At 42.8% G+C, this 11,737-nt stretch overlaps 1 protein-coding gene across 1 annotated transcript; it reads left to right on the top strand.

The window, feature by feature from the left end:
• Window positions 1–7,665: 7,665 nt before the first annotated feature.
• LOC120021448 (carbonyl reductase [NADPH] 1-like) lies at window positions 7,666–10,133 on the top strand. The gene is made up of 4 exons (XM_038965220.1): window positions 7,666–8,096; window positions 8,869–9,049; window positions 9,425–9,548; window positions 9,633–10,133. The coding sequence occupies exons 1-4, from the start codon at window positions 7,811–7,813 to the stop codon at window positions 9,870–9,872; spliced, it is 831 nt and encodes a 276-aa protein (XP_038821148.1). The 5' UTR covers window positions 7,666–7,810; the 3' UTR covers window positions 9,873–10,133.
• The last annotated feature ends 1,604 nt before the right edge of the window (window positions 10,134–11,737 follow it).

Here is an 11,737-nt window from a genome sequence, read left to right as displayed (position 1 = left end):
TTACAGTAGTGAGTGCATACATTTTAATACTTTTTCATACTGCTCCCCCGTGGGAATCGAACCCACAACCCTAGTGTTGCAAGCACCATGCTCTGCCGAGTGGCACAGCGGTCTAAGGCACTGCATCACCAGTGCAAGAGGCGTCACTACAGTACCTAGTTCGAATCCAGGCTGTATCATATCCGACCGTGATTGGGAGTCCCATAGGGCAGCGCACAATTGGCCCTGCGACGTCTGGGGTAGGCCATCATTGTAAATAAGAATGTGTTCTTAACTGACTTGCCTAGTTAAGTAAAGGTTACATTTTTAAAAAATGTAAAAGTTACCAACTCATCACTACAAACCACTTGATGTCTCAACGTACTGAATTATTGTATTGTGCATTGTTTTTCCTTCATGCTGATGGAAAATCTACAGGTACCAAACCTAGGTGACCAGCCTATGTACTGTACAATATAGTAATGTACAGTATATTTACATTAAGTGGTTTGTAAGGATGGTAAATTATTACTGCACAAAAAGTGGTTGTTTTCCATGTTATTTGATGAAGAAAAATATTGAATTTGATGTGGATGTTTTGTGTCTTTGCCCATAACGTTACACCTTCAGAACAAGGTTTTCTTCTTTCTGGATTCCATTAGAATGACAATCGCAGAGAAATGGACATGGCAAAAACTCTTACAATTCCAACTATTGAATCCTGCAAGATATGTTTTTTAATTTTCTTTATTGCCAAAGCAGAGATGCTGACATTTTTTTTACCCGTGATACAGCAGTATATATTGGTCTGCTAATACCAGTAAAAACCCAGACAAATATACTTTTTTCAAATATATGTATTTTTTTCAATTATTATACTTTTTTATTCTGATTTATCAGGGAGTTCTGCAACACCCTCAGCGTCCTACTTGTCGCAGCTATACGTCCGCAATCTACTCACGTCAAAGTAATCTACTCACGTTCGCATACAACAGTTTATGGACCATCTATGTCCGGGTTGCATCCGGTTTACACAGCCCAACCTCACACGCCCACTAGCACTCCTGCTGAATTCAAAATAACTGGGAACTCGGAACTGGGAATTTGGAAATCTCCGACTTCCGACTTCTGTGGGTTCAAAACAACTGGGAACTCAGAAAACAATTTGCTCTGACTGGGAAAAATCTATTTGAACAGTCAACCAACTCGGATTTCCAGCTCAAGATCTCGGGCCTCTTTCTAGAGCTTACATTTTCCGACAGGAATATCACTGACATCATGATTTGACCTCGTATTTGTCTGAGTTCCCAGTTGTTTTGAAAGAGGCATCAGTGCGCACAGGGAGCAGCACGAGCAGCGATGAGGTCATCACGTAATGTGAAAACACGGCAGTGTCATGACTGTCCTGTAAGGATCGGAATGGGTCAGATCAGCTTTTCAATGGATAACTTCAACCAGACGAACCGCCCCTTTTGAAGAACTGTATAAAATGATGGGTTAAGAATTAACATATTGGACCAGAGAGACGTTGAGCTGCAGCTCATGTCCAAAGTGTGCAAAGTATGATAAGTGAGAGTAGTTAACTGTACCAAAGTATTATGTCTGTCCCTCTCTCCCTTTCCATGTCTTTTTTTTCTCCCAATGTCTTTTGTAGCAAGCCGCCATATTGTGTCAGCCCGCTAGGGACCTGTTTCTAATGTATTAAGTGTATATGTTTATCCTGTGTTAGCTAGTAAATAAATAATTAAACCAATTTGTATAGTACTTACATAAGTAAGGCTGGTGTTTTAGCAGATGTAGGAGGTTATGACTGTTCAGAATGATGATATGATACGAGGTCATGATTAATAAGTTGATTGTTTATAGATGTGATAGGTTAAGACCTTGAATTTCATTTTGGAGATGGTAACTCTTTTTGACGCTAGGGGTCAGATTTTTTAGATTTTTTTAAAATAATGTTCCCAAGGTAAACGGACTATTTCTCAGGTCCAGATCGTAGAATATGCATAAAATTTACAGATTAGGATAGAAAACACTGCAAAGTTTCCAAAACTGTCAAACTATTGTCTGTGAGTATAACAAAACTGATTCTGCAGGCGAAAACCTGAGGAAATCTAACCCGGACGTGATTTTTTTATTTTTTTATATGTGTTTCCTTGCCCGTCTTTCTTCCATTTAAAGGGGTATCAACCAGATTCGTTTTCCAATGGCTTCCTCAGGCTGTGACCAGGCTTTAGACATAGTTTCAGGCTTTTATTTTGAAAAATGAGCGAGATTTTTCAAAAGGTGTCCTTTGATTAGTTCCTGCGCACGAGAGGGGTAGCTCTCCATTTTCTTTCTCTCTTTTATTGAATAGGTTACGGTCGGGTTGAAATATTATCGATTATGTTTGTTAAAAACAACCTGAGGATTGATTATAAAAAACATTTGACATGTTTCTACGAACATTACGGATACTTTTTGGAATTTTCGTCGAACGGAACGAGGCTTTGGTTTTCTGAACATAACGCGCAACCCAAATGGCGTTTTTTTGTTATAAAAGTAATATTTATCGAACAAAAATAAAATGTATTGTTTAACTGGGAGTCTCGTGAGTGCAAACATCCGAAGATTATCAAAGGTAAGCGATTCATTTTATTGCTTTTCTGACTTTCGTGACCAAGCTAACCAAGCTAATATAAGGCTAACTGTTCTAGCATTGATTGATACACTCACAAAAGCTTGGATTGCTTTCGCTGCAAAGCATCTTTTCTAAATCTGACACGATAGGTGGATTAACAACAAGCTAAGCTGTGTTTTGGTATATTTCACTTGTGATTGCATGATTATAAATATTTTTAGTAATATTTTTGAATCTGATACGTTTGGGAATTTTCTTCTGCCTTTCAGGACCGGAACGAGGCTGTAGTTTTCTGAACATAACGCGCAACCCAAATGGCGTTTTTTTGTTATAAAAGTAATATTTATTGAACAAAAATAACATTTATTGTGTAACTGGGAGTCTCGTGAGTGCAAACATCCGAAGATTATCAAAGGTAATGACCATGCTAATTTGGGGCTAACTGTTCTAGCATTGATTGATACACTCACAAAAGCTTGGATTTCTTTCGCTGTGAAGCATATTTTCAAAATCTGACACAATAGGTGGATTAACAACAAGCTGTGTTTTGGTATATTTCACTTGTGATTGCATGATTATAAATATTTTTAGTAATATTTTGCGCCATGCAATTCAGCGGTTGTTTAGCAAAATGATCCCGCTAAAGGGATCCGTAGCGCAGAGAAGTTAAAGAACTGCTCTTGTGGTGCCCCAATTCATAATGACTTAATTGTTACGTGATTAATTTAAATCTGGTCAAAATTAAACATATTTGATTAGATCAATAACAGTCATCAGATTAATGAAAGTAAAGTCACGACAGCAGACATTGGATTAAAATAAAATGTTAAAGGTCCCGAACAGTGAAAATAATGTTTTTCATCAAATGTGATGATATTTTGATTAAACCAGTTCATAGTAGGTTGACACAAGTATGAAAAAGTACTGTAGCTGGTACATTGAAAAAGTTGATCATAAAGTTACTGGTCCCCTCCCCCCATGTCAAACACATGGATTCAGGAGGCAGGTATTACTTCCTGCATTATGCAATGTCTATCAGGATAAGGTAAGACCCAGATGCAGACCGTGTCCGGCTTGACATTCTTGGATCCCGGCCGGTACAAGAGGGAGAGGTGGAACTGTGTGAACAGCAGGGCCCATCTGGCTTGCCTGGAGTTGAGGTGCTTGGCGGTGCGGAGAAACTCCAGGTTATTGTGATCAGTTGACACGATGAACGGATGTTCGGCCCCTCCAGCCAGTGCCTCCATTCCTCCAACGCCATCTTCCACATCGTAGTTCCTTTCCGTGGTGTTGAGGCGATGCGAGAAGAAGGTGCAGGGATGTAGCTTGAGGTCAAAACCAGAACGCTGGGACAGGACAGCCCCCACTCCGACATCCGAGGCATCAGCCTCCACCACGAACTGATGAGATGGGTCTGGATGAACCTGGATGGGAGCTGTGGTGAAGCGATGTTTGAGGTCCCGGAATGCCCGGTCAGCAGCTGGGGACCATGTGAATGGAACCTTGGGAGAGGTGAGTGCTGACAGGGGGGAAGACAGGGTGCTGTAACCCCGGATAAAGCGGCGATAGAAATTGGTGAACCCCAGGAAACGTTGCAGCAGCACCCTGGACGTAGGCTGAGGCCAATCCATCACTGCTCTCTCCTTCCCGGGACACTCCCAGCTGAGATGATGTAACCCAGAAAGGGGATGGTGGAGCGATGGAACTCGCACTTCTCCGCCTTCACAAACAGCTGATTCTCCAGAAGGTGTTGAAGGACCTGCCGGAAGTGGAGCACGTGTTCTTGAGGAGAGCGGGAGAAGACGAGGATGTCATCAATGTAGACGAAGATGAACCTGTTCAACATGTCGGAGAACATCATTCACCAGAGCCTGGAACATAGCAGGGGCGTTGGTGAGGCTAACGGGCATGACCAGATACTCGTAGTGGCCACTGGCCGTGTTGAAGGCGGTCTTCCACTCGTCCCCCTCTCATATCTGCACCAGGTGGTAGGCATTCCATATATCCAGTTTGGAAAACACTGTGCCCCCTGGAGCGGCTCGAAGGCCAAGGAGATGAGTGGTAGCGGGTAACGGTTCATAACCGTAATGTCGTTGAGTCCCCGGTAGTCAATGCACGGGCGTAGGGTCTTGTCCTTTTTCTTCACTAAGAAGAAGCCTGCACAGGTGGGAGAGGAAGAGGGATGGATAAAACCAGCAGCTAGGGAGTTCCCAATGTAGGTATCCATAGCCTTGGTCTCCGGTTCTGACAGAGAGTACAGACGTCCCTCTTGGCGTGGTGCTAGGGAGAAGGTCAATACGCAGTTATAGGGTCGTGTGGCGGAAGCGACGTGGTCCGGGCCTTGCTGAACACCTCCGGAGGTCCTGGTACTCCACGGGAATGGCGGAGACGTCCGGGGCACCTTCCGAGCCCCCAGGAAGACATCCTGGGGCAGGTTGTGCTGACTTCAGGCAATGGGTGTGGCAGAACGGTCTCCGGCCCATGATGGCACCAGTAGACCAGTTAATGAGGGGATTGTGTCGTTGGAGCCAGGAGAATTCCAATAACACGGGAATCAGAGGGGACTTGATGAGCAGGAACTAGATAGCCTTGCTAAAAACCAGGAGGGTGAGAAAAAGAGAGGCTGAGAAAAACCAGGAGCTGACGGGACAAACGCTGGTAAGCTTGACAAGCAAGACTAACTGGCAACAGACAAACAGATAACACAGGTATAAATAAACAGGGGATAACGGGGAAGATGGTCGACACCTGGAGGGGGGTGGAGACAAGCACAAAGATAGGTGAAACAGATCAGGTCGGGACAACGTCACGTAATGCCAGAAATATCATACACCAATGGTAGCGTCTTATAATCTTAACTCAGTAAAATATTTAACGCCTTAAAACCGTCATCACAAACCTTAAAATTGCTCAAGCAGAATGATCCCAGTAACTAACCCCCTTTCATCTGTGTTGTGACTTTAAGCTACCAAGCTACTTAACAGTTTGCTGGAAAAAGCACACTGTGTTATAAACTGGATGTCATAGTGTTCATTTAATGTTACACTATTTTCCTCCGACAGTAGTGGCTGCTTTTCATTTCGGGTGGACGGGCTGAACCAAAAATTATGATCATGTCATGCGTGTGCAGTGCACATTTCGAGCCAAGTTACTTTGTCAATTGATGAGAACATCAGGAAGCTAATTCTGAAGACGGATGCTGTACCATTAACAGTGGATCAGTGGCTCTTGCAAGAGCTGACCATAATGTAACGTCCCTCTTGGGCGAGGGACGTTACATTACAGTTTGTCACGATGGTTGTGGCTGTGGCTGCTTTGACTTGAACAGTATATTTTTCTGTAACACCTGATAGTCACTATATGGTTTTTGTTCTTCCATCCCTAAGCCCCCTACATTGAGTCTGAGAATCTCCAGCACACAGCTGACACAAAAGAATGTTGTCCACAAAAGGAGTTGCGGTGGGAATAGTATTTGTCATTTACCGATAAATCATACACTGAGTATACCAAATATTAGGAACACCTTCCTAATATTGAGTTGCACCCCCCCACCCCCTCTTTTGTTGTAAAATAATGGACTCTACAAGGTGTCGAAAGCATTCCACAGGAATGCTCGCCCATGTTGACTCCAATGCTTCCCACAGTTGTGTAAAGTTGTCTGGATGTCCTTTGGGTGGTGGACCATTCTTGATACACACGGGAAACTGTTGAGCGTGAAATACCCAGCAGCATTGCTGTTCTTGACACAAACGGGTGCGCCTGGCACCTACTACCATACCCTGATCAAAGGCACTTACATCTTGGCGCCGACAGATAAGGCTGCCGTGCTTCTAGTATTTTGTTTCATTGTGTGTTATTTCTTACATTATTAGGCCAGAATTTTTTTGTGTTATTATATACAGCCGGGAAGAACTTTTGGATATCAGAGTGGCGGTAACTCACCAGCATTACGAACAGGAATACGACTTTTGTGAATCGGATCCTTTGTTCATACCCCCCAGGGCAATTGCTGCTGTTTGTCTGATATCCAACAGTCCATGATAAGCTCTGTTGACCATGAGAAGATTTTGCAGAGAAAATGGGGTGAGGTATACTATTTAGGCTCGGAATGACGTGTCCATTGTTTACCTGGTCATCAATGATATGTGGCCTATTGTTTACCTTGTTACCTGGCAATGACCAAAAGGGTGTTTCAATGAGCTGTTAGTCAAAGCAAGCTCATTAATATAATCTCCCTGCTCACTTAGCCTGTTCTTTCAGACTTCCTGATAGTTAGAGATGAAGGAGAATTTTAAATGTATTCAATTCTGAGCATTTTAATTGTTTAAAAATATTATGGGGGATGTTTTGGTCATTCAACTGCTATTTTTACTTGGGAAATAGGTTAACTGTGCAGGACCTTTAATACATGTGAGTGATGGGAAAAAATCGTCCTCAGCTACAGTTATTTTAATAATTGAATGGCTGTTTTGTGCACGATGATGATGATTAAAGTGTCTTATTAGGAATTTTCAAATCTATCTTCTGTATGTGGCCTTCTATGGATAGTATGTCAGTTAAAATGCAGTAGCGAAGCAAAATTGTAGTCGAAACTGTGTTTATATACCGGAACCCTGGATGAGAACTGTTGTATGAAATCATAGAGAATGATAGAGGCCATTTAGCATGGGCAGCGCCATTGATAGCTTCCACCATTTTAAAGTAGTCAAAGTACTCAACTGAGTGGGGATTCATGTGGATTGTAGCCTCAATGGCACTGCCCATGCTTTCACAGGTGCTACAATGGCACATATATAAAGATGAGTCCTATTTATCTCTGTGTATAAAACCAATCGGTATGTAAAGCAAAGAGCTTAACTGTGCCAGCCAGCTCTTAATTTCTATTCAGTTCAACTCGCAATATGCCATCTGAACTGTGTGTAAATTACCTAACCTCTCCCATTTTATATAAGTATAATCATGTGATATGACCTCTCCCTCACATTTTTTCATGTGGTTATCTGATCAAAGATTACCCAACATCTGTCAGAGTGACAGTGCACATTCCTTTGTTTGCAAAAGTAGCCAATAAGGCTAGACTTCCTCTACACCCAGATCAGCGTACACGTCAGTCTAATACAACCACAGCGCAGTTAATTACATTATTTAAACCGAAGTTGGGCTACTTTAACTAATTCCTTTACAGGAAGAAGTTTTTGGAGAGCAAAGGAAATGTCAAAAAAAGTGGCAGTAGTTACCGGTGCCAATAAAGGCATAGGACTTGCGATTGTGAGGGAGCTTTGCAAGGCAAAATTTACCGGGGATGTTATTCTTACTGCTCGAAATGAGAAACTTGGAAATGAGGCAGTGAAGATGCTAAAGTCCGAAGGATTTGAAGTTGCTTACCACCACCTTGATCTCTGCGACCAAGCCAGCGCCAAGCAACTGAGTAACTTTCTGCAGAAGACTTATGGGGGATTGGATGTGCTCATTAACAACGCTGGAATGGCTTTTAAGAGTTCCGTACGGTAGCCTATTCTACTATTTTGGCGACTCTGGCCATGCAATTGTTACTGTTTTAGCCGATCATAACAATTACTCTCACCCGGGCGCCGGTATAGGTGTGTTTTGCACCGACTGAACATTGATTGCGTTCTATTTGGAACCGGGCTACTTCCCGGGCATGGGCCAGGGCCCGCTCTATCCGACGGCGAAGTCGGCTCAAAACTAAAGCGACTTCATTAAGCACGTGTAGTAATTCGTAGGATTTTATGTTTCCCATGCAAAAATTATTGCTTTTGATTAAAAACGATTTATCTGCATTCCAAATGAAAACTAGTTAGACAATTCAAACATTTATTTTATGGAAAAGAGATGTGTATGATGCAGTATGCTGCCTCGACAAAAGAAGTGGCTCAGATTACTGTTTATTTGAGAAGCGTGCTCCTCCCTACCCGCTTTCGCTTGGGCCAGCGTAAAAATAAATCCCACTGTAGCCAGATAGTAAGAGGTTTGTGGCAGATCTTGTGCTATGTTAAGCAACAAGCAGCAGTTCATTTTAAACTGCCTACCAATTATAGTAGGGCTACTTGATTGCAACTTTTGTGTAACATGAATGATAGTCCTATGTAGCAGTGTGATTGCAATTGAAAATGATGCTCTGAAAATATGATGGGTGAGGATGACGCTATATTGACACAGCCCCCCCCCCCCCCCACACACAACTTCCCCCACTCTCTTTCTCCCTCTCTTGTACAAAGCAATAATTGACCATCACATTTTTTCCCTAGGTGATGCGACTGAGCCTTTTGGGGAACAGGCTGAGGTGACCATGCGCACCAACTTTTGGGGCACCCTGTGGGTGTGCCATGCTCTCCTACCCCTCCTCAGACCAAATGCCAGAGTGGTGAATGTCTCCAGCTTTGTTAGCAAGAAGGCTCTTGATACATGCAGCCCTCAACTACAAGCCAAGTATGATCTTCATTCTGTATCAAAAACCTCATTCATCCTTAACTTAATTCTGAATTGTGATCTACTGAGGGAGAAATATACACTGATGTCATTATACATCCATCTAGCTGCAAACCTGACCAACTTGAAGAAAAGCCCTTTTCATCCCTTCAATAGCAGTAGTCGCATTAGCAGAAATGAAGAGCATTGTACTTAAGACCACAACAGCAAAATTGGAAAATCAAATCAAAGTGTATAATGTCAATTACAATTCTAGTACACACAAATGCTACTACAGATCATAGACAATATTTTCAAATTAATCCATTACTGTGATCATCACATGCAGTCATAAACTACTGTATTACAAGGTCTTTTTTCTGTTGCGTCTTGAAGGTTCCGTGATACTGAGCTCTCTGAGGAGGAGCTGTGCTTGCTGATGGGGCAGTTTGTTATTGCCGCTCAGCAGGGAAACCATCAGGCCCAGGGGTGGCCAAGCACAGCCTATGGCACAACAAAGGTAGGGTTCTGTCTGTTCACACAACTATTAAGGGAAATGGGCAAAAGGCAGAAATATCATACTGTTTTGTTCATCTCTGTTTAGATTGGAGTGACTGTGCTGTCCAGGATTCAGGCTCATATTCTGACTAAGACCCGGGCAGCTGATGGAATCCTGCTCAACGCCTGCTGCCCTGGCTGGGTCCGCACTGACATGGCAGGCTCCAAAGCCCCCAAGAGTCCTGAAGAAGGAGCACAGACTCCTACCTATCTGGCACTTCTTCCTGAAGGGGCCAAGGAGCCACATGGACAGTTGGTGTGGGACAAGACCGTTCAGGAATGGTAGAGTGGAGGCAGCAGGAAGTTTACCTCATCTCAATCAGAGACTTGAGGAAAATTGCACAAAAATATTCTGCCAAATTCACATGACAAAAGACGCATTGCAACAGAGGGTTGTTGACATATCATCTTAGCTTTTTTTTCTTTATATGATTTAATGTGATTCATTTGCATAAACACTCAGGAGTACTTTCATTGTAATGAAGGCCTGTGATTCTTTCAAAAAGTTGAATGATGTAAAGAAATAAAATAGACTGATAATAATGTCTGAGACAGTAATTTACTGGAAACTCTTGTTCAAAGTTGTAACTTTGTTTATTGAATTGAGCCTCTAGAGCACAGGTGTCAAACTCATTCCACGGGGGGCCGAGTGTCTGCGGGTTTTCGCTCCTCCCTTGTACTTGATTGATGAATTAACATCACTAATTAGTTAGGAACTCCCCACACCTGGTTGTCTAGGGCTTTATTGAAAGGAAAAACCAAAAACCTGCAGACACTAGGCCCTCCGTGGAATGAGTTTGACACCCCTGCTCTAGATCATTCCCCAACTGGCGGCCCATGAGCCGAATTTTGCCCGCGGGGGATTTTATTGGGCCCCCAAAGTTTTCTACCAAAAAATAACTTTTTGGATTGGATATATAAAACTGTAAAAACACCAGCAAACCAGCTCCAAGGGATTTCTACAAATTATTTGTAATTACGTTCGGGCCCCCTGACCATCCGCTCAAGAAAGAAATCAGCCTGCAGCTGAATCTAGTTAGGCCTCGGGGGCCGGAGTGGTGTCACACTTTTTCCCCATCCCTAGCAAACACAGCTGATTAAACTAATTGCGTTCTCAACTGAAGATCATGATTAGTTGATTATTAGAGTCGAGGTGTGTTAGCTCGGGCTGAGGCAAAAGTGTGACACCAATCAGGCCCCTGAGGACTGGCTTTGCCCATCCCTGGTCTAGTTGATGATCCCTGCTGTAGGGGGCACCAAAGACCAAGCGGAGACTGACCTAGAAAGCCTAGAATAATGTTCTCAAAAGGCAGTCTATTTCTTAACACTGATTTAGCATTTTGTAGAGACCTGATTGTCTCTGCATTCAGTTGGAGGAGACAGTTGTTTTGCCATGTGTTCACCCTTGAGGGTGAGAGAGACCCATTTCATTCAAGCTACCTTATCTTCCTCTCCCTTATGAACTTGTATTGTACAAATCATCTTCTGACTAGAGGAGTAGCATTCCCACCAGATGGAATGCACTGAGAAGAGGGAAGCTTGAAAAGAAGTAGGGAGCATGGGTCTGCTAGCACAAAGACTCTTGCAGGGCACTCAACCTTGAGTGAGAGCCAGCCCTACCACATTGACCTGACATACCATAACAAAGTAATTCAAGCTGCCTGTTGAGATAGTGACATATTCAGAGTGCAAATTAATAAAATAATAATTTAACCATTCTATTTGTTTAAAATGCGATGTGTACTGCTACAGTGGTAAAAATAAAACCATTCCAAATTAAACGAACACCCCACCTGTGTCCATAGCCGGGGGAAGCTGCAGCACCTCCTGATAAATTTGAATAATTTTGCCTTAAAAAATAATTTTCCACTAAACTAAATTACTGAACAGACATAAATCAAAGTATTGAAAATACTACACCAGAGAGCATACTTTAGATGCAGAGGATCAATAGCTTCTAAAAAAATAGCTGTGGATTAAGTTTCATCACAACCACTTAGTCGGGTAGGCTGCAATTTGGGCAGCATGCGTGCCAAATATAGAACAGCTTGTTAAGTTGTGGCCATAGATATAATCCATAGAAGGACTTCAGAACCTCTAACCCTGGCACTTCGACTGATACATTTATGGGTACACTAGCAAGGGCTGCCA

Source organism: Salvelinus namaycush, chromosome 26 (assembly GCF_016432855.1).
Source record: "Salvelinus namaycush isolate Seneca chromosome 26, SaNama_1.0, whole genome shotgun sequence".
Taxonomy (NCBI): domain Eukaryota; kingdom Metazoa; phylum Chordata; class Actinopteri; order Salmoniformes; family Salmonidae; genus Salvelinus; species Salvelinus namaycush.
Note: the sequence above shows the minus strand (reverse complement) of the source record. Positions and strands in the feature narration are given on the sequence as shown.

Excerpts from the sequence above, each read along its gene's own strand:
- LOC120021448 (XM_038965220.1), top strand. The coding sequence starts at position 7,811 with ATGTCAAAAAAAGTGGCAGTAGTTACCGGTGCCAATAAAGGCATAGGA. Across the intron at positions 9,050-9,424 it reads AGCCCTCAACTACAAGCCAA|GTTCCGTGATACTGAGCTCT; the intron begins GTATGATCTTCA and ends TGCGTCTTGAAG. Across the intron at positions 9,549-9,632 it reads CAGCCTATGGCACAACAAAG|ATTGGAGTGACTGTGCTGTC; the intron begins GTAGGGTTCTGT and ends ATCTCTGTTTAG.